Source organism: Canis aureus, chromosome 23 (assembly GCF_053574225.1).
Source record: "Canis aureus isolate CA01 chromosome 23, VMU_Caureus_v.1.0, whole genome shotgun sequence".
In the NCBI taxonomy this organism is placed as follows: Eukaryota; Metazoa; Chordata; class Mammalia; order Carnivora; family Canidae; genus Canis; species Canis aureus.
In genome coordinates, this window is record NC_135633.1 from 16,960,632 (window position 1) to 16,983,304 (window position 22,673).

Genomic DNA, 22,673 nt, shown 5'->3' on the forward strand with positions numbered 1-22,673 from the left:
TAAGCACCGATGCCACAGGCCCGACAACTTGAGAAGCACAATCCTAGAGGCAACAGGAAGTTGAACGCTGCCTCTGTACGCGTTCCTCAGGCCACAGCACTTGTGTGGCACAGACACTTTTGAAAGTGGGCACGAAAATGAACAGTGGGTAAATGCTCTGGAATTAGATAGTGCGGACGGTCACGTAACTTTGTGACTACTACTACTACTAAAAACCAATGGATTTTAGGCTAAGTGAATTGTATCTCAGTAATGTATACCTCAACCGAACAAAAATAAGAATTCGTGACACACTGGACCCAGACAACAGCAGCGCTGAGGGCTTTACTGAGACACGCCGCGGGCTACCCAGGATGGGGCGTCGGGAAGGGAGGGAGCGTTGGGTCCAGCAGCACACCGCGGGGCTGCATCTCGGGCCCCTCCTGGGCGCTGGAGCCGTGTGTGGAGGACACAGCGCACCACCACTCCAGGTCCTAAGGGATAAAGGGCGACATTCTGGGCGTTCTCAGGGGAAGGCGGCTGGAGCAGCAGAGACCACCTTACGACTGACTCATGGGCACTCCAAAACCCCTGCGCCCGACAGCTAGGAAGCGAGCACTGTCACAGACGAACAGGTAGGAAGGAACTTCCAACAACTCCCGGGGCGGCCCCGGGGCTGCGGGGACGCGACGCTGCCAGGCTGGAAGGGGGCAGGGGCAGGGGCAGGGGCAGGGGCAGGGGCAGGGGCGGGAGGTGACTGCGGCTTCGGCCAGGGAGCCCGACTCGGGCTCCTGGCGCAGAAGGTGCTCTCGCCCCGGAGACCAAGTGGAGAGAAGGGGGAAGGTGGGGATCGTCCAAGTTCACGGCCCCCGCCCTCCCCCATACGCGACACTTACCTCGTCAGTGTCCCGGAGGGGAATCTCGATGGAGCCCCGCGACATGATGAGATCAGAAGGCGAGCGGGCGTCCCGCCCGTCCGCTCCGCAGCCGGCGCTCCCGGCTTCTGGCTCGTCCCGGAGGCTCGCGGCGGCCAAGCTCGGGTCGTGACTGCCGCCCCGCGGCGCCGCCGGAGCTGGGGCTTCTCCTTCCCGTCAGCCGCTTAAACAACGAGCAGCGGACGGCGTCCGGCCACTTCCGGCAGCCCCGCCCCCTGCCCCGGAAGCGTTCCCCGCGGGGAGGCCTGTCAGGCGGCGGGCCCAGCCTGCGGCTCCGCGGCTGCCTCGGCGGCGGGTGGACGGCGCCCGGGGCCCCCTGAGCCCGTCAGCCCCGCGGTGGGTTATGGCCCCAAGTCAGCCCCGCACTGGCGCGGCCTGAAGAAAAGCGCCGGGGGCGTAGCCGGCCGGCCCCGTGGCGGGCGGGGCGACGAACGAGCAGCGGGTTCGGGCCGGGCCGCGACTGACGAGGGCCCTCCGGCCAATTGTGGCGGCGGCGTGGGAGCCCGACCCGCCCCCGCCTCCGCGCCCCGCGCTGGGCCCGTGGTCGCTCGGTGCCGAGGCTCCTCGTGGAGCGGACAGGAGGTGCCGCCCGCCTGCGCCCCCCTCGTCGGCCGCTTACACACAACCGCGGCTGCGAATTCCGTCAACACCGTGGGAGTCCCTGTGCTGTCTGTGCATGTGTGTGTTCTCGGTTCTTAGCAGCATATGACAATCGGCCGGATTGGAGATTTTTTTTTTTTAATTTTTATTTATTTATGATAGTCACAGAGAGAGAGAGAGAGAGGCAGAGACATAGGCCGAGGGAGAAGCAGGCTCCATGCACCGGGAGCCCGACGTGGGATTCGATCCCGGGTCTCCAGGATCGCGCCCCGGGCCAAAGGCAGGCGCCAAACCGCTGCGCCACCCAGGGATCCCTGGATTGGAGATTTTTAATAACATTGTTGAATTTGATTGACTCAGCGTTTTTGATTAAATCACCGAATTCGATCAATACATTTTAGTTGCTGTTGTCATCGTAGATTATGAGTAAATGCAATCAGTGTTTTGATCCAATCAGATAAGAATCGGATTAAGTAAAGTTTTAATCCTTGTCACTTTTACCTCCCAAGTGTCTCTCAGGTGTACCTTCTCTTCATCTCACCACCTCCATTCCAGCCCAAACCAATAGCATCACTTTTCTGCCTGAATTACTGCAGGAGCCTCCCATGTTACCCGATACTACAGCCGCTCGCCCTGAATTCCAATCCAGCTTCAGCATATCACACACTTATCTTTTAAAAATACCAATTTGGGGGCGCCTGGGTGGCTCAGTCCGTTAAGCATCTGCGTTTGGCTCAGGTCTTGATCCCAGGGTCCTGGGAGCCTCACATCAGGCTTCCTGCTCAGCGGGGAGTCTGCTTCTCCCTCTCCCTCTGCCTGCTGCTCCCCTTGCTTGTGCTCACTCTCTCTTTCTGTCAAAATTTTAAAAATATATTTTATTTATTCATAATTGAGAGAGGCAGAGGCACAGGCAGAGAGAGAAGCAGGCTCCCTGCAGGAGCCCGACGCGGGACTCGATCCCGGACCTGGGATCACGCCCTGAGCCAAAGGCGGAAGCTCAACCGCTGAGCCACCCAGGCGTCCCTCTGTCAAATATTTTTTTAAAAAATAAAATAAAAATATCAATGTGATGTATTTCCTCCCAACTCCCTCAAAAGCTTTAACTGGAAACTTTGTAAGCCTTTACGTGCAAACTTTGGTAAGTTTATGTTTTTGATTAGTTGACTAGTTGGAGCTGCGCTGTCCAACATAACGCTAACCCTGTAATTAGCCATGTAATTTAAAATAAGCTAGATGGTTTAAAGTTTTCTAGTAGCCACTTAAAGCAAGTAGGTGAAATTAATTTTAGTGAAATATTTTATTTAACCTAATATATCCAAAATATAATTTCAATATGTAATCATATAAAAACAGATAATTCACATTTTTAATACAAGTCTTGAAAATCTGGTATCTACATTTCTATACCTTATTCTTAATTGCTTAGCTTTTTTTTTTTTTCAAAGATTTTATTTATTTATTTGACAGATAGAGCCAGAGAGCACAAGTGGGGGGAATGGCAGAGGAAGAGGGAGAAGCAGGCTCCCCACAGAGTGGGGTGGGGATATTCCAGGACTCAGGGATCACCACCCAAGCTGAAGGCAGACGCTCAACAGACTGAGCCCCCCAGGTGCCCTATTAATTGTTCAATTTCAATAGGAAATATTGGACTGTATTAGATATCATAAAATTTGCAGTTGGAAGAAAAGATTCACATACTTGAGTTTTTCCAAATGCACTTAAAAATTCCGAATAACTGAAGCAATTATCAGCTTTGAATTTTAATTAAAAATAAATAAAATTGAAAATTTAATTCCTCAGTTGCATTAGCTGTATTTCAAGTGCTCAATAGCCACATATGGTTACTGGATACTGTTTTGGACAGTACAGCAAAGTATTTCCAGGAAATACTGTTTACTTACATATTAAGGTTTACATAGTGAGCTTTAAAAAAAAGTACACAGGGGAATCCCTGGTGGCTCAGTGGTTTAGCGCTGGCCTTTGGCCCAGGGTGTGATCCTGGAGACCCAGAATTGAGTCCCACATCAGGCTCCCTGCATGGAGCCTGCTTCTCCCTCTGCCTGTCTCTGCATCTCTCTCTGTGTGTGTCTCTCATGAATAAATAAGTAAAATCTTTTAAAATATAAAATAAAAAAAGTACACATAGTGGTGAGCATTTTGAGCATTATCCATGCTCAAAACCTCCCTGGCCTTAAAGATACGAGTAGTACATTTGAATTAGTCTTCAACCAAAGGCATCCTAACTGATAATTCAGACACTATGACTGATAGGATAACAATTTAGATTGGGATTTGCGGAGGAAGTGATATTTAAATTGCAACTGAGAAGATGAGGAAAATTTGGCTAGGTAAAGGTTATAAATGAGTGTGTATCAGACAGAAGGAATACTGTGCTAGGGAAGAGCTTGTGAACATTCATAGGCTATGTGGCTGGAACATAGAAATGAGGAGGGACGGAGACATAAGAAGTATCCAGATCATGCCCAGATTTATCCTTGTAAAGCAAAATCAGCATCTTGCCCTGCTTCCAATATGTATAAGTATAAATGCCACATACCACAGCCAGGAAAACAAAACACTTTGTGCTCTGAGGTAAGCCAAAAAAGAAGTGTTATACTATCTATTGTCTCCAAAGTGAACGAAACCTCTAACATTTCTCACATGTTACTGATTCTTTAACAAAAAACAATGTAAGCATTGACTTTTGTAATGCTGACTTTTGTAAGCCTTTTGTAAGTCTGATGATATGCAATAATTTGGGGGAGTATGGAAATCGTATGAGAAAGTTACTTTTTCCATCATGAACCATATAATCTTGGCGTGCAAGTGTTTTCTGAACCACTGCTTCTAAAGTTGAACTCACTTGTAAACTTTTGAGAGTCTTTTTCTAAGAAAACTTTTTTCCTGAATACTTTTGTCTTTGAGATTTCTTTTGACATAGGATATGTTAAGGAGTTTGGATTTTATTTTAGGTTCAATGTAACCGAAAAGTTTGAAGTGATTTGTATATGTTTCAGTCAGTATGTGTGTGTGTGTGTAAGAAAGAGAAAGAACTGGTTCTGTGGCTTTAAAAGATTATTCTGGCTACATTGTAGAGAATGGATTAGAAAGTGTTTGAGAGGATGTGGGCAGACCACTTAGGAAACTAGTTCTGATGACTATCCAGGTGACACATGATAAATATCTAGGAATAGGATTAAGGTAGTGGGGTTGTAGAGAGATATATAATATATCTCCATTTCTCTCCACCACCATTACAATCAATCAAGCAATACATAAATCTTAATCACTATATCTTGCAAACACATTGGATATATAGGTCATTGAAAAGGTAGTATCAGGAAGGGCTTCCAGAGTTTTGCCATGAGTTATGGGGTGAATGAAGTGTCATTTTTCCAAGATAGGAATGATTATAGAGGAGTACATTAAGACAAAGCTAGATCACAAGTTGGGTATCAGACATATATCTGAGACAGATATCAGGCACTTGGATATACAGATCTAGAGGTCAAAAGACAGTTTCTGAGCTGAGAAGTAAGTCTGAGAGCTGCTGATATATAGATTAAATTTAAAAGTATGGAATTCTGTGAGATAAGCCAGAGAGAGTTTGAAGAGTGATAGAACAAGGCCCCAGACCAAGCTCTGAGGCATTCTAGCATATAGCAGGCAGGTAGTGGAACAGGGTCTGCAAAGAACCAGAGGATTGAACAGAGAGAAAAATCACTTGACAACAGTACAGAAACTGCAACTCAACTCTGTTACTTACAGGCAGCCTTTTATTTTCCCCCAACTGTAGCAGATATGAACTTAGGCATCTTTAAACTTTAGATCCAGTTTTGAAGTGAGTAAAAAAGATTTTATCTCAGCTGGCATGACTGTGCAATGTCCACTCACAAAATGCCATTCTCCACATTGGGCTTGAGTGCACCAGATCCAGGTGAAGCAGTGTATTTGGTCAGTGTGGGCTTTGTTGAGTGTATACGAAGACAGCTAAGATTCTTTAGTTTTCTGTTATTGGTACTGTGGTTGGTTATAGTGTTGGTAAATATATATGTTTAGGAAATCCAAAGAGTGAGCTATTTTTTAAAAAGATTTATTTATTTGAGAGAGAGAGCGCGCACACATGAGCAGGAGGAGGGCCAGAGAGAGACGGAGAGAAGAAGCAGACTCCCTGCTGAGCACGGAGCCCCAGGAGGATCTCTTGACTCTGAGGTCATGACCTGAGCCGAAACCAAGTCCGACATTCAACCAACCGAGCCACCTAGGTGCCTCCAAAAAAGTGAAGTATTTTTAGGTTGATATAATATGCTAATTATTAAAACGGAATAAAGGGATCCCTGGGTGGCGCAGCGGTTTGGCGCCTGCCTTTGGCCCAGGGCGCGATCCTGGAGACTCGGGATCGAATCCCACATCGGGCTCCCGGTGCATGGAGCCTGCTTTTCCCTCTGCCTGTGTCTCTGCCTCTCTCTCTCTCTGTGACTATCATAAAAAAAATAAAAATAAATAAATAAATAAAACGGAATAAAGCATATTCGATCTTAACAGAGAATGTTTGAGACCTTAAATTAGATATCTTTTAAATAGCAGAACACAAAGGGAAGTGTTTTAAGTACTTTCTCTACATTAGTGAGAAAGAATCGGCAGCTGTATTAATTCACTAGGGTTGCCATAACAAAGTATCACAGACTTTGTGACTCAAGCAACAGGAATTTATTTTCCCACAATTCTGGAGGCTGGTAGTTCAAGGTCAAGGTGTTGGCAGAGTTGGTTTCTTCTGAGGCCTCTCTCCTTGGCTTGTACGTGGCCCTCTTCTAGATGTGTCTTCCCTCTGTGCATGTCTGTGTCCTAATCTTCTTCTTATATCAGTCATATTGGATTATGGCTCACCTAATGACCTCATTTTAACTTAATTATCTCTTTTAAGATCCTGTCTCCAAATATGGTCACATTCTGAGATACTGGAGGTTACAAGTGCAGCTTATGAATTTTGAGAGGACAGAATTCAGCCTTTGACAGAGGTGATCAATAGAATAAGTCTTTGCACATGAATTTTTATTTATTTTATTTAATTTTTATTTATTTATGATAGTCACAGAGAGAGAGAGAGAGAGAGAGGCGCAGAGACACAGGCAGAGGGAGAAGCAGGCTCCATGCACCGGGAGCCCGACGTGGGATTCGATCCCGGGTCTCCAGGATCGCGCCCTGGGCCAAAGGCAGGCGCCAAACCGCTGCGCCACCCAGGGATCCCTGCACATGAATTTTTAAATGGTGGTGCTTTTTCCCTGTCAAATACCAAAGTAAAGCTTGTTTCTGAAATATTAGGATATATTATCTGTAGTGAACGTTTTAGGGTTATAATTTGTCATTACGTTAGTATGGGCAGTTGTTTTACTATCTATACCATAGTTTTCTCTGGGTTTTCAACAAAGATTCATCTCTAAAACATGAGCTTATTTTTAGGAATTTAAAACTAAATGAAATGCTCTCTTAGGTAAGAACTGAGAAGGTAAGGGTAAATAGGCCTAACTTGACTGTCAGTGAAAAGCTATAATGGGAATCTTTGTTCTGGCAAGTTAGAATAATTAGATAATCCTCCAGCTATAAAGCACCTACTTTGGACTGCCCGGGTGGCTCAGGGCTTTAGCGCTGCCTTCAGCCCAGGGTGTGGTCCTGGAGACCCTAGATCGAGTCTCATGTTGGGCTCCCTGCATGGAGCCTGCTTTTCCCTCTGCCTGTGTCTCTGCCTCTCCCTGTGTCTCTCATGAATAAATAAATAAAATGTTTTTTAAAAAATTGATGAATTGGTTCAGAATAGTCAGAAATTTTGTATCTCTCATTAAAAAAAAACACCCCCCCCCAAAAAAAAAAAAAAACCACCTAGATACACTGGATTAAAAACCAACAAGAACAACCTAGTAAATGTTCTTGTAAATGCATAGCTGAGAGATCTAATAACCTGAGTCACAGAAATCTAAGCCTATACTAAGGCTACCCAGGTAGTGGTGAGTACAAGAAGGGTGTTGTTTTTCATTACTGCAAGGGCTTGAGAATTTTTTTTTTTTTTAAGATTTATGTATTTATTCATGAGAGACTCACAGAGAGAGAGAGAGGCAGAGACACAGGCAGAGGGAGAAGCAGGCTCCATGCAGGGAGCCCAATGCTGCACTCAATCCCCGGACTCTGGGATCACGGAGGGCTTGAGTTTTAATGCTCACACACAGACGGAATTAGAGGCTTTGGGTCCATGCTGTAAGCCTTAAAAAGTACACCCTTGGTAAAAGGGGTGGTAAGTAGGGTGGAACTAAAGAAAAAATATCCTACCAAGACACATGACTGTCTGGCCTCTGGATTTGCAAGTTACAGGTGATGGTAGTAGTGATGTTGGAGGTAGCTAGAAGAGGGATGGGAGGGTTTCCCTTGAGAATTTGCAACCATGGGTCTGTATATCAGGTAGATTTGATCTCTGACATTACCTAGTAGTTCTGGGAATCCCCAAGGAAAGAAATTAGCATAGGAAATACCCCTAAGTGTGTGGGATGCCCAGGCAACTTACTTAATCTTCTTGATTGATACTTATTTACTATAGTAGGAATTAAATAATAGTAGCTAACAGATACTGAATGGTTATTGTGTCAGCACTCTATATGCTGAAACTTCAGAACAACCCTATGACATGGATACAGTAACCTGTCAGTAGTGCAGGGCAATGAGGAGTGGTCATATCTGTTTCCTAGGATTGGTGTAGAAGTAAGACAAGGAATAATGGCATAGGCCAATGCTTATGTGACTCTACTTTGGAAACTGTGACCATATGCTTTATCCTTTGGGATTTTCTCACTTCAAGTAGGACACAGACTCTCAAACTCTTCTCTTCCTCTCTTTCTTGTTGGTCCCAAGGACAAGAAACATAAGATCCCTTCTTGTCTTAAGGATTTTATTATTGATTCTTGTTGAAGGAAGGAAAGAATTTGAGGTGGCCTTAAACGATGGGTGGAATTTTTTTTTTTTAAGATTTTATTTATTATTCATGAGAGACCCAGAGAGGCAGAGAAAAAGGCAGAGGGAGGAGCAGGCTCCCTGTGGGGACCCCGGTGTGGGATTCCATCCTCTGCCTCTGCCAATCACACCCTGAGCAGAAAGCAAGACATTCAACCATTGAGCCACCCAGGGGCCCCAATGGGTGGAATTTGAATAGGCTGAATGTGGGACGAATGTTTCAAGCCGAACGGATAGTAAGCAAAATCTTAACAGTGGGAATAATATACACTTTAAATACCAGTGACAAGTAAACATATCACAGCATTAAAACTTGATAATTCCTAAAAACAAAAAGCAAAACAAAAAAAAACCCTTAATAATTCCTTGATATCTGTCGAGTCTCCCATCTCCTCCCAGAAGCCTTCCTTGTTGAGTACCTTCAAGATACTCTGTCCTTTCTATGTTTCCTATTGTCTCCAAAAGTAGCTTGGTATTGACCTATATTCAATTTGGAAGAACAGTATACATCACGATTTATTATTTATTTATTTATTTATTTATTTATTTATTTATTTATTTAAAGTTCATTTATTTCATTCATGAGAGACACAGAGAGAGAGGCAGAGACACAGGCAGAGGGAGAAGCAGGCTCCATGAAGGGAACCCGACACAGGACTCAATCCTGGGACTCAATCCTGGGACTCCAGGATCACGCCCTGGGCCGAAGGCGGCGCCAAACCACTGAGCCACCCAAGGATCCCCCCATCAGGATATATTTAAAACACAGTTTTTGAATGTAGTCTTTTTTCCCCTCTGACTTTGCCCATCCTGAAGGTCAGAATACATCTGGAATACCCCCTTTTCCTAGTGTAAGGAAGCTAGAAGGTGCTGGCTACATCAGTAGATTTGGAATTGCTTTGTCAAAGTCACAGTCAGAAGTACAGCAGAGGATATTGCTTCCCAAAGCAAACGTACTCATGGAATTTGCATGCTATTGCTTTGCATAGACAAAGCTTTCTGCTTAAGTGTTTAAATAAATATTTTGGAGATATTTTCAGAACCTTGAAAAGTGAAGATTGCTCTTCACATTCATTCCTAAAAATTGCGAGAAGCATTACAAATTCAAGAAAAGATGGATTATTTTGACTGAATTATCTGAGGTTTTGTATATTAAAAGATCTTTGTTTATAAAGCGAGTTTAGAACTGTTTAAAAATACTTTTACCTGATTATTTGTCTATCTTTATGTATGTTATAAACACATCACTGTGCTCTGGGACTTGTTAGGGCAAAGAAAAATTAATGCGTGCTTCAGTGAGAATTCTTTTTACTTAACCCCGTGGTGACTTTATGCTGAAACAAGTATGTTGTTAACAATTTAGGAAATTCTTTCCCAACTATCCTATCTACTTATTCACCTCTATGAGTGCGGAAAATCAAGTTGACTGTGTAGTATAGGATTGGTCAAGCAGTGGCTTACACAGTATAACCAAACTTAGTCAATTTATCAGTGCTCTTGGCTCATGACATGCCAAGGGCAGGTCATACTCACATACTACTCATAGTGCAGATGATTCCAGCCAGTGAAACCTGTTTACAAAGGCAATGGTTAAAAAAAAAAAAATAAAAAAAATAAAAAGCATTCAGATCAACATTTCAGCACTATTTTCATTTTAAAATAATTTTAAGGAGGAATAAAGGGAGAGTATTTTAAGGTTTGGAGAGGTTTTCTATTTTCGTATTTCAGAGACAGGACTGTCCCTGGAAGGCACTTTTTAAACTTTTTAGTGTAACAAACATCACTGGGAGCACTAGTTGAAACTCAGATTTCAGCACCATCCCCAACCCCCTCAGTTTCTGATTCAGTGGGTGTTAGGATGGGAGGGGGGCATAATTTGCATTTCTATTGAGTTCTTTGGTGGAGCTGATGCCCTTGGTCCAGGGACCACACACTTTGAGAACCCCTGTTTAGGGAGCCTGGGATTAGAGAGTCCCAGAATGGAACTCCACAAGAAAAGTTTTACTTTCTTAAATACGTCCGCTGTGCCAGACACTGAGCAAGTCACCTTGCATACGTTCTGTCTCACCCAGACAGAAGCCTCACAAGCTGGGAATGAGTACTCCTATTTTACAGATCAAGGGGTTGAGGCTCAGAACGCTAACTCAGTGATCCAAGATCACACTGGTAGTAAAGTGGCGGAGCCAGAGTTTGAACCTGGGCTTTCTATGTCCAGGTGCATGCTACTCCTGCTAAAGTCTAATCTGGATGAAGTCCTAGCTCCAGCTCCTTCCTCATGCAGGAATAATTTCTCTAACATCCCAGAACTATGGTTCTCCATGCTCAAACCATGGTTCTCTTCTGCTCAAACCCATCACAGAGAGGCACTGGCTACTTCATGAGGGAGGCCTCACTGGGGGACAGCTAGGGTGACCAGTTGTCTGATTTGCCTGGGACCCAGGGTGGGATAGTGCAGGGCCACTCTGGAACAAAGGGTCTCTCGGGGATGGCTCAAACCACTTCAAATGCAATATAACAAGACTATCCTTCTTTCCCATAGTTTCCACTTCTGTTGCAGTTGTTTAACAGGGTCTTGTCCATGACAATCCTTCAGCTATTTGAAGACGATGATCTTTCTACCAGTCCTCAGACTGTCCTCATTGCCCCAGACCTTTCTTCAGAGCATTTACAGTTTTTTTTAGGAACTCTCCCAAGAGCATTATGTATATCAACTACCTAAATCCTCACAAAAGTCCTATGACGTAGGTACAATTATTACCCCATTTTGTAGAAGGGGAAACTGAGGACAGGCAAGTACCCTGGCCTAGGTCACATTGTGATCAAGAGGCTGAGTCAGGATTTTAACCTACAGGGCATGGCTCCAGAATCCACACTCTTTTTTTTTTTTTTAATATTTTATTTATTTATTTATTCATGAGGCACACACACACACACACACACAGAGAGAGAGAAAGGCAGAGACACAGACACAGGCTCCCATGCAGGGAACCTGATGTGGGACTTGATCCCAGGACCCCGGGATCACACCCTGGGCTGAAGGCGGCGCTAAACCGCTGAGCCACCCAGGGATCCCAAGAATCCAGACTCTTAATCACTATACTTTCCTGTTTTCCTCTCAGTCGACAGGGCTTTCCTGAGTACCTACTATGACAGAGTGAAGAGATACAGAAGAGGGATGGGGTCCTTGTCCTCATGAAGTATACGGTTTATCAGGAGACACATGAGCAGTAAGTAAATAATGAAAAAAATAAAACCATTACAAGTTAGAAGATGTGCTGTGAAAGCAATAGGTGTTCAGACAGAAAATATTGGTGAAGCAGTTTGAGTCCAATCAGAAGACTACACAACAGGTAAAATGGGGGGCAGTTTAAAGAATTATTAACTGTGATAAAAAGAGTAACTATAGGATGTAAGGACACTATCTGGGACCCTAGAGCTGAGGGAGTATATCCAAAGGACAGATTTGGAAGGGCTTCAGCTCTCATTAGGGAAGGTATGGGTATTAGCTCAGGTTGCCATAGCAAAATGCCATAGACTTGGTGGCTTAAACAATAGGCATTTATTTCTCACAGTTCTGGAGGCTGAAAGCCCAAGATCAAAGTGCCAGTTGATTATGTTCTCTATTGAGCAGTTTATTCCTGGTTTGCAGCTTCCTGGGTTTGCATGCTCACAGTGAACAGAGAGAGAGAGAGAGAGAGGGAGAGAAAGAGAGAGTTCTCTGGAGTTTTTTCTTTGAAGGTGCTAATCCCATCGTGACACCCCCACCCTCAAGACCTCATCTAAATGTAATCATCTCCTAAATGCTTCATCTCCAAATGGTAGTGTTAGCGGTTAGGGTTTCATAAATGAATCCTGGGGGGCACAATTCAGTCCATAGCAGTGTGGTTCAGCCATCTGATAGCAGATAAGTTGCCTGATTTGGCCAGGCTGGAGCTAGCCTAGAGTCACCGGACAAAGAGGAGACCATATTCTGGAATGTAGGAGGGGATGTAAACCATCAGCACCTGGCCATGTGGGTGGTCTGGGTGGTCTGGGGCCGTGGAGTGGGCAGGAGGCTTTTAGAACATGCTTGTGGAAAGGCTGTGAAAAGCTTATCACTGAGCTGAGGCTGCAGGGTTATGGAGAGATGGTGCTCTGGGCCCATGGCTGGGGTAGGATTCAGCATGCATCCTCATACTTGCCCCTCTGTCCCAGAAAATGGCAGGAAAGTCTCTTCCTCGAGCAATGTCCCTCCAGTGCCTTCAACTGAGAAAGTTTACATTTTACTTCAAAGGAGAAATGCATAAAGGAATCCTGTTGTTTAGCACAGAGCCTATTTTGAAAGGTGTATCCAGAGCTCAGAGGCCATACCCTGATAATGAAGGATTTAGTGCCAAGTTTAACAAAAAACTGTTGATAATATAGAGACACCTGGGTGGCTCAGTGGTTGAACGTTTTCCTTGGGCTCAGGTCGTGAACCCCTGGGTCCTGGGATGGAGTCCCATATCAGGCTCCCCGCAGGGAGCCTGCTTCTCCCTCTGCCTGTGTCTCTACTTCTCGCACTATGTCTCTCATGAATAAATAAATAAGATCTTTAAAAAGCTGTTGATGATATAAATCCAAAGTAAAAATTTCCAAGGTCTTCCACCTTACTCCAGAAAGCTACAAAATAAGAAAGGAGAATCTCAGTCCTTCCCTTCATATCCCATTTTCATTGCTCAAACATAAAAAGAAGTTTCCGGTGGTTCCTTCCAGAAAAAAATATGTTACTCACATACACACCAATGTTATAATTTTTTTTTAATTTTTTTATTTATTTATGATAGTCACAGAGAGAGAGAGAGAGAGAGAAGCAGAGACATAGGCAGAGGGAGAAGCAGGGCTCCACGCACCGGGAGCCCGATGTGGGATTCGATCCTGGGTCTCCAGGATCGCACCCTGGGCCAAAGGCAGGCGCCAAACCGCTGCGCCACCCAGGGATCCCCCAATGTTATAATTTATACAAAAGGGATCGTTTTCTTCTATACTATGCTTTTTTCTTTTATTTATTTATTTTTAAAGATTTTATTTATTCATAGACACAGAGAGAGGCAGAGATACAGGCAGAGGGAGAAGCAGGCTCCATGCAAGGAGCCTGATGTGGGACTCGATCCTGGGTCTCCAGGATCACACCCCAGGCTGAAGGTGGCGCCAAACCGCTGCACCACCAGGGCTGCCCTGCTTTTTTTCTTTAATATGTCTCAACGATCTTCCCCCATCAGTACACCCAGATCTCCTTTTTCTCTTTAATCACTGCACAGTATTGTGTCATGTAGATGACATATAATTTATTTACTTTAATAGACACTTTGGGTGTTATTTTTATAAACAATCTGCCAAGAAGATTCCTGTACAGTCATATGGCTGCATTTTTGCACATATAAGCATATATATAAATTCTTTGCTATGGGAAAGGATATGTGCCTTCGAAATTTTGGAATTTATCACGTTAACCTGCAATAAGTGCACCAGTTTGTGGCCTCCTCTCATCACAAGTGAGAGAGCAGCGATTCCCTCACAGCTCTGCCAGCATCAGGGAAGCCTTGTACAACTCTGACAAGTGAAGAAAAGATGTTTTCTTACTATTTTGATTTGCATTTTTAAAATTATACATGAAGTAGTGCATCTTTCCATTTGTTTATCATCTTTTTTTAAAATTATTTATTTATTTATTCATGAGAGACACAGAAAGAGGCAGAGACACAGGTAGAGGGAGAAGCAGGCTCCCTGTAGGGAGCCCGATGTGGGACTCGATCCTGGGTCTCCAGGATCACACCCTGGGCTGCAGGTGGCACTAAACCGCTGCGCTACCGGGGCTGCCCCTGTTTATCATCTTTTGAGTTTGTTTTTCTATAAACTATTTCTACCCTTTGCACAATTTTCTGTTGAGCTGTTCTTTTTAAAAATATTCATTCATATATATTTAAGTTAAGGAAAAGAGCTCTGTGAGAAATATGTCTTAAATATATTTTCCCTGTTTTGGAACTTAGTCTTTTAAGTGTTAAGTGGTTCTTTTTTTTCCTTTCTTTTTTTTTTTTTTTAAGATTTATTTATTTATTTATTTATTTATTTATTTATTTATGATAGACATAGAGAGAGAGAGAGGCAGAGACACAGGAGGAGTGAGAAGTAGGCTCCATGCCTGGAGCCCAACGTGGGACTCGATCCCAGGACTCCAGGATCATGCCCTGGGCCAAAGGCAGGCGCCAAACCGCTGAGCCACCCAGGGATCCCCTTCCTTTCTTTTTCTATATCAAAGTTACATTGCTACTCAGATGAATTTATCAGCTTTTCCCTTTATAGCTTCTGAATTGTAGAACCTTCTCAGAAAAGCCTCTTTCTTAGATTAGTACTAAATTAATCCACATTTTTAGATATTATGTTTTTTTTCTTTTCTTTTTTAAAAAAGACTTTATTCATGAGAGACAGACAGAGAGATGGGCAGAGACACAGGCAGAGGGAGAAGCAGACTCCCTGCGGGGAGCCTGTTGCGGGATTTGATCCCAGGACCCCAGGATCATGACCTGAGCCAAAGGTAGATGCTCAACCACTGAGCCACCCAGGTGCCCTGGCTTTGTCCTTATCTCAGTAGATACTATTACGAGGTCACCATTTATTTACTCACCTCTCTTTTCCCCAATAATTTAAAATCTCATCTTAACATGTTTACAGTATTCTAATTCTCTTGTGCATTACAGTCTATTTTTTAATTTTTCTTTGGTTCCATTAATTTCTTCTCTTATATCAAACTTCTTTATTGACTGAGGGTTCAAAATACATTTGCTAGAAGTGGGTTTGCTTTGGACATGGTGGACAGAGAGATCTTGCTGAGAGGTGACATGTAGATTAACATGATTAACATTTGAAGAATTAGAAGGAATTTGCTACAAGGAGATAAAGGCAGGAACATTCCAGGTAAAAAAAAAACCTATGTATCCAATGGTTGGCAGGCAGAAAACAGTTTGGTGTGTTTGAAGGCACTGCAAAAAGACCAGTATGGTGAACACAGTAAACATAGGAGAGAAAGACATGAGAAGGGGTGGGAAAGATAGGCCAGATTTTGTCAAGAAAGGTTGGTTTTGTCCTGAGGACAAAGGGAGGATGAGACTGGATTTGGAGTAGGGAGCCACCATGCTCCAATTTCCCAGAGTATAACTTCGCACTCTGGCTATTGCGGGTGCTGGGTAGGTGTTCTGGGCCAGAGACGGTGGTAGTCAGGCTCCAGAGGGGCAGTGCAGCTGGGGACAAATGGGTGACTCAGGCACATTCTGGCAGTAGAATGAACAAGATTTGTTGATAGCTTGGGTGTAGGGTAAGTCACAGGAAGGAATCATAGCTGATTCCCAGAGGCCTTCTTTTCATTGTGTACGTTTCTGGACCGAAGGGGAACTGAAAAAGTTACTAGTCCCAGTTGCTGAACTGCAGGGCTGTGACAACAAGGCCTCAGCAGAGGGCAGCAGAGGGCTGTGGTTCTGCTTCCTGGGGCCGTTGGCAGGGGTGGATAAGGGAGGGGCTGGGGTGCAGGCCAGGCAGCTAGATCAGATCCTTTAAATTTACCCACCTTGTGCATGAAGGCATTTTAAAATGGAAAAATAGCAATGACTGGGGGAAGTGAGGGACCTGTGAAATATATTTGGGTTTGTTTACAACACAGAGTCACAACAAGTGGTGCCATTTGCTGAGATGGGGACGATTTGGAGGACATTGGATTTGGGATTAGGAATGAAGGTGAGTGGGCTGGGGTTACATCAAGAGTGCAGACCTGAGATGTTTGGCTTGAGATTTCTGAGGAACCCAAAGCAGGTAGCAAGTAGGCTGTCTGATATGTGGATCTGGAGCCAGAAGGGGTCCAGGTGGAGCCACCAACCCACGTTTGAATGTTGTTTAGAATTGTAGGGGTGGGTGAGGTAGCGGAGGGAGAAGAGAACATAGAGAGAGAAAAGAGAGCTAGGACAGAGCCTTGAGGAACAGCGGCAAAAGAGTTGGGTGGAAGAGAGGGAGCCAGTGAGAGACCACAGGGCAGCCAGGGGTATGGCTGGATGAGTGGGAAGACTCAGAGTGAAGTAAGTCAGTCGGAGAAGGACAAACATTATATGTTCTCATTCATTTGGGGAATATAAATAATAGTGAAAGGGAATATAAGGGAAGGGAGAAGAAATGTGTGGGAAATATCAGAAAGGGAGACAGAACATAGAGACTCCTAACTCTGGGAAACGAACTGGGGGTGGTAGAAGGGGAGGAGGGCGGGGGGTGGGAGTGAATGGGTGACGGGCACTGGGGGTTATTCTGTATGTTGGTAAATTGAACACCAATAAAAAATAAATTAAAAAAAAAAAAAAAGATCACAACCTGAGCCGAAAAAAAAAAAAGATACCCACTTCCCAAATCTTTGATGGCTTCCCCTGAGAATAATGTCCACCCTCTGGGAGGCTGTGCCCACTCTGGCCCATGTCTACTACCCTCACTGCCGCTCTAGGTCCTCCCACCCTCAGGCACCTCCTTTGGGCCTCACAGTGGTCTTCTTGCCTCTCTGCTGGGGAGACTCAGGACCAGACCCCTTCTCCTGTTCTTGGTGTGTTGCTTCTTCCTCATCCAAGTAGCTTCCTCTTGTTCTATTCTCCCAGCATCTTATTGATTTCCTTTATGGAAAAATTGCTGCCTTATTCCTTTTTGTGTTCTTAGAGTCAACACGGTGTCTAGCAAGAAGTTGGGCATGTAATAAACATTTTGACTCATGAATGAATGAATAAGACTTTTACTCTACACTGTGGCCCTTGAGGTGAGAATTTTAAATCCCCTCCAACTTCTCGTTTCTTATTCTTAGTTTGTATAATTGAGCACCTGACTAGTGATGGGTGGGTTAAAACATCGGTAGCGGGATCCCTGAGTGGCTCAGCGGTTTAGCGCCTGCCTTTGGCCCAGGGCGCGATCCTGGAGACCCGGAATCGAGTCCCACGTCGGGCTCCCGGTGTCTGGAGCCTGCGTCTCCCTCTGCCTGTGTCTCTGCCTCTCTCTCTCTCTCTCTCTCTCTGTGATCATAAATAAAATAAAAAACAAACATCGGTAGCTGCCTTCCAGTGACCCGCCCAAAGGGGAAGTCAAACACTTGGAGAAAGAGCCCCTGGTTGGTGTTGCAGAACCCCAGGGCTGTGTAAGCAAGGCCCCAGCAGAGGGCAGCAGAGGTCTGTGGTTCTGCTTCCTGGGGGTGGGGTGGGGTGGGGTGGGGGTGGGGTGGGGTGGGGTGGGTGCTGGCGTGGGCTGGTGCTGAGGGGAGGGGCGGGGCAGCCGGCTAGGAGGCTAGAACCCGAACTATAGTGTTTGGGGAGATGGGACCGTCTAGTCCTTTGCAGGAATCTAAAGTGCATTGATGGAGGGCATGAGGCAGCCTTCCTGTTTGTGTTTAGATGGTGCTGATTCTTGCCACTCGAAGTCTAAGGAAGCTCTTACACTGTGGGCCCCTTGCTCTTGGGAAGGGCAAAGGGTCTCCTAGAACAGTGATGGGGGAGGAGGAAGGGCCCTGAGTCAAGGGTGTAAGGGGACAGGCCTCCAGGAGACTGTTTTGCAAAGCAAGGAATAACGCGGTGCGGGTCAGTTAGAGGCAGGCAGGAGCTGGGAAGGCTCAAAGGCGGCACTTTGGGGAAAGAAGGGGGTAGTTAATGGGTCAGAGATGTGCATTGTCAGAAATAACTGTTTCTTATGCTCTTTGAATTCTGGTCTCCTTTTTTATTAGTAGAGGCGTTTTTAAAGTTTGTAACCTATCATCTGAGCTTAGGTGAAAAGGGATTTTGTGCAAATATTGATCATAGTGTCAAAAGGGGAGCACAGTGCCCCCCTAGGTGCTAGCAAGTGGTAGCAGCAGAGGTCAGAGTGGAAGGCCCTAAGTGGCAGGGATGCTTAGTCTGGGCACATGGTCTTCTAACACACATGTGCGTGCACGCATACATACATCTCACACGCATGCTCATACAGATATATAACATACACATAACACACCCTCATACACACACATCTCACACACTGATGCACACATCACAACACACCCACACCCATACTGATAAAAGGCAGCCATCCTGTTGTGTGTAGCAACAATGTGGCTTAAGTTTAGAATCAAATCAACTCTTGGTTTCAGGCATAGATTCTAATTGGCTTAATCATCAACATAATCCCTACCCCCTTGGAGCTTCCTTGGTTACTGGGGTTGTTTTAGGAGTGGATATATAACTACATAAATCTATTAGATGTGAATGAGTTGGCAGGTAGCCCTGGAAGCTGCCAGCAGTCCCCTCAGAAAAGGCTGGTTTAGAAAAAGCTGACAGGGGGCAGGTGGAGATGAGAAACTCACCAGCAGAGTTGTAGACCTCAGACATTGTGAGCTTCTGAACAACCTGTGCCAGAAACCTACGCCACCTCTAAACTTAAGATTTGATGAACCAGGGGGCGCCTTCGTGTCTCGGTGGTTGAGCATCTGCCTTCAGCTCAGGTCATGATCTTGGGGTCCTGGGATGGAGTCCTGCACCAGACTCCCCGCAGGGAGCCTACTTCTCCTGCTGTCTATGTCTTTGCCTCTCTCTGTGTGTCTGTCGTGAATAAATAAAATCTTAAAAGAAAAAAAAATATTTCATGGACCAGGAAGTTGTCTTGGTTGTTTAAGGTCTATAGGTTGGGTTTCTGATATCAGAAAACTTGAGAATGGATCAACTCGTCACATAACTCTTCTGTAGGAAGCCGGGGGAGAGGGGTCAAGCCTCTGCTTTAATAAGGAGGACTGTTCCTTCCTACCCCTCTATTGCCCTCTTGGTCCTCAAAGTGATCACAGTGGAGCTGGCACAGTTCTCAGACCTTTCCACGTATGATAGAGAGGGAGAAAATAATACTTAAAGCTCATTGTGGCCTCTTTGCATTCTATGGAAACTGATACGATTTTAATCTATAGAGGAATAAGTCTCTCTCTATATATACACACATGCCTCCTCTTTCATCTAACCTGAGAGGTGGTCATTTCTTACCATTTTACAGACGATCAATGATACTCAGAGAGAGTGTCATCTGCTCAGTGTGAAACAGCTACGAACAGGTGGAGCTGGGCTTCCAACCCAGGGATCTTTGGCTCTAAAGTTCATGGTCTCTCTTCCAGGGTAGCCACCTACCACACTCCACACTCATGGCTGCCTCCTGTAGGTGGGTCTAGGTGGGCCTTTTGGGGAAGAGGGTGAGGAAATATTCTTGTACATTTCTTAACATTTCCTGGGCGTAGTGGTGGGAATGAGGAAGACAGCAAACCCCTTTAGGGTTTCTGATCATCATAGGAAGGAGAAGCAAAGTGGACGTTGAAAAGTCAACCGGTGCTAGGGATGCATTGTAACATAGTGGCTGGGCACACAGCCTTAGAGCCCATGAGTCTTGGGTTCAGGCTCCAGGGCCATAATGGACCTGTGACCTCAAGCAAGTTACTTAATTTGTCAGCGCCTGAGTTTCATCTCTGATAATGAGACCTACCTCCTAGGACCTTCATATAGGCTAAATAAGAAACCGTAAGTAAAGCACTTATCACAGTGCCTAGCACCACGGAGCTTGTGGTGTAACTTGTGTAACTTGTCACACCACATTAAGGTACACAGTGCTCTGCAAGCTCAGGGGAGACATTCTAAAGGCCATTGTGGTCCAAATTGCAATGCTTAAACACTGTATGATACAGAGAAGTCAAAGGGAGGCAGTTCACGTACAATGCTTTCCTTTTTGTAAAATTTTAAATTGTGGTAAGATGCATATAGCATCAAAATTACCATCTTCACTATTTTTAAGTGTAGAGTTCAGTAAAGTTAAGCACATCTACATTGTCATGCAACCAATCTCCAGAATTCTTTTCATCTTGCAAAACTAAAACTTATACCCATTATTCTCCTCATTCTTCCCTCCCTCAGCCCCTGGCAAACACTATTCTATCTCTGTCTCTGTGAATTGGACTACTCTAGGTAAGTGGAATCAAACAATATTTGTCTTTTTGTGATTGTTTTATTTTATTTGGAATGATGTTCTCAAGATTCATCCATGTTGTAGCAAGTGTCAGAATTTCCTCCCTTTGAAGACTGAATAACATTCCATAGTATGTATACACCACATTTTGTTTATCCATTCATCTGTCAATTGATACTTGGGTTGCTTTTACCTTTTGGCTATTGTAAATAATGCTGCTATGAACATGAGTGTACAAATATCTCTTTGAGACCTTGCTCTCAATTCTTTTGGGTATATACTCCGAAGTGCATTTGCTGGATCATATGGCAATTTATTTTTAATTTTTGGAGGAAACATCATACTGTTTTCCATAGTAGCTGCACCATCGTACAAATGTTCCAGTTTCTCCACATCCTCATCAATACTTGTTTCTTCCTTCTTCCCTCTCTCTTCTTCCAACGTTTCTCCTCCCCCCCCCCCTTTCTTTCTTTCAATAGTTGCCATCCTAATGGGTGTGTGGATGTGAGGTGGTATTTCATTGTGGTTCTGATTTGCATTTCACTAATGATTAGTGATGTTTACATGTGATTATTAGCATTTGTATAACTTCTTTAGAGAAATGTCTACTCAAACCCTTTGCTCATTTTTATAATCAGCTTACTGTTGCTGGTTTGTATGAGTTTTTTTAAAAATATATTCTGGATATTAATTCTGTATCAGATATATGATTTACAAATATTTTCTTTCATTCTGTGTGTTGCCTTTTCACTTTGCCAATTGATGCACGAAAGTTTTAAATTTTGATGTTGTCTAATTTATCTATTTTTATCATAGTGCTTATCTTTTTTTTTCTCCCTTGCGAGCAAGTTGGTGGAAAGTGAGGTGACCTTAGCTGTGTTCTATCTCTGTTGTTGGCCATTGGTATGAAAAAGGAGAAGGAGCTCCTTACTACAAAAGACAAAAAAGACCAGTGTCCCTATTGGAGACATCAGGACAGAAGATTTAAATACATCTGTTTACGGAAGACTCCTGAATTAATAAGGAATGCTGACATAGAAGGATTGGCTCTTAGAGAGCCCCTCTGACATGTGGCTCAGGAATCAAGCTGGAGGTGGCAGGAAATCTGACCATTGTGCTGGCCAGGACCGGTTTCCGGGACTGTCAAGGCCAGGGTAGGAGTGGCTGGAACTAAGATGAGATAGATGAGGCACTGAGGGCACACAATTTAAAGAGACACTCCCTTTCAGGTGCCACCTTGCATAAACCAGGAGGGAATACCTCCTATAATTTTGCTCCTGGGCACCTCCCTTACCTCACCCCAGTCCAGTCTCTAGCTGGTGCCAGGGTAAAGGGGGGCCTGGCATCATGGTTTCTGTGTCTGAGTGAGGGAGACAGTTGTGTGGTGAAGGGCATACAAGTGTGTGTGTGGCCCACCTCACAAGGAAGAGTGCTCAGGCCAGAGTGTGCACCTGATGGTCAGGCCCAGTGGATCCTGACTGTGATAGGCTCTCAGATATCTTCCCCTGGATGGAAGATCAGACCTCAGGGTACCATGCAAGAGAAAGCATGTTCCTTTCTTCTCTTCACCCACAGAGTAAGCTTGGGTCCAGAAATGGAATCCATGATACCGTGAAAGGAAATATATTAGTTATCTATTGCAACATAACAAATTATCCCAAAACTTAGTGGCTTACAACAACAACATTTATTATTTCACTGTTTCTGTAGGTGAGGAATCCAGGCACAGCTTACCTGGGTTCTCTGTTTCAGAGTCTTTCACAAGCTGGAATCAATATTTCACCTGCGAATAGTCATCTCAAGGCTTGACTGAAGAAAGATCTTCGTTTTAAGTTTGTTCATGTGTCTATTGGCAAGATTCAGTTTCTCTCTAGCTGTTGACTGAGGCCTCCCTCAGTTCCTTGCCTTGGGCGACTCTCCAACATGACAGCATGCAAGCCACCATGCTGAGAGGGCAGTAGAGAAAGAAAATGCAAGCAAGATAGAAGTCATACGGGAACCCTGGGTGGCGCAGCGGTTTAGCGCCTGCCTTTGGCCCAGGGCGGCGCGATCCTGGAGACCCGGGATCGAATCCCACGTCGGGCTCCCGGTGCATGGAGCCTGCTTCTCCCTCTGCCTATGTCTCTGCCTCTCTCTCTCTCTCTGTGTGACTATCATAAATAAAAAATTAAA

At 44.7% G+C, this 22,673-nt stretch overlaps 1 protein-coding gene and 1 long non-coding RNA gene across 3 annotated transcripts in view; one reads left to right on the forward strand and one right to left on the reverse strand.

Moving 5' to 3' along the window:
* Window positions 1-1,095, reverse strand: part of CTR9 (CTR9 component of Paf1/RNA polymerase II complex) — a 33,639-nt gene extending 32,544 nt beyond the window's left edge. Inside the window, exon 1 of the mRNA XM_077866485.1 lies at window positions 876-1,095. Coding sequence (XP_077722611.1) covers window positions 876-920 — 45 coding nt within the window. The 5' untranslated portion in view covers window positions 921-1,095. The remainder of the gene's footprint in view (window positions 1-875) is intronic.
* Window positions 101-22,673, forward strand: LOC144294665 (uncharacterized). 2 transcript variants are annotated; one of them, XR_013362044.1, is made up of 5 exons: window positions 101-614; window positions 11,637-11,737; window positions 16,183-16,256; window positions 17,211-17,307; window positions 19,545-19,839. It is a non-coding gene; the product is annotated as an uncharacterized LOC144294665 (long non-coding RNA). The 2 variants fall into 2 exon arrangements; XR_013362043.1 differs by lacking the exons at window positions 16,183-16,256; window positions 17,211-17,307; window positions 19,545-19,839 and adding exons at window positions 20,450-20,500; window positions 21,351-22,673.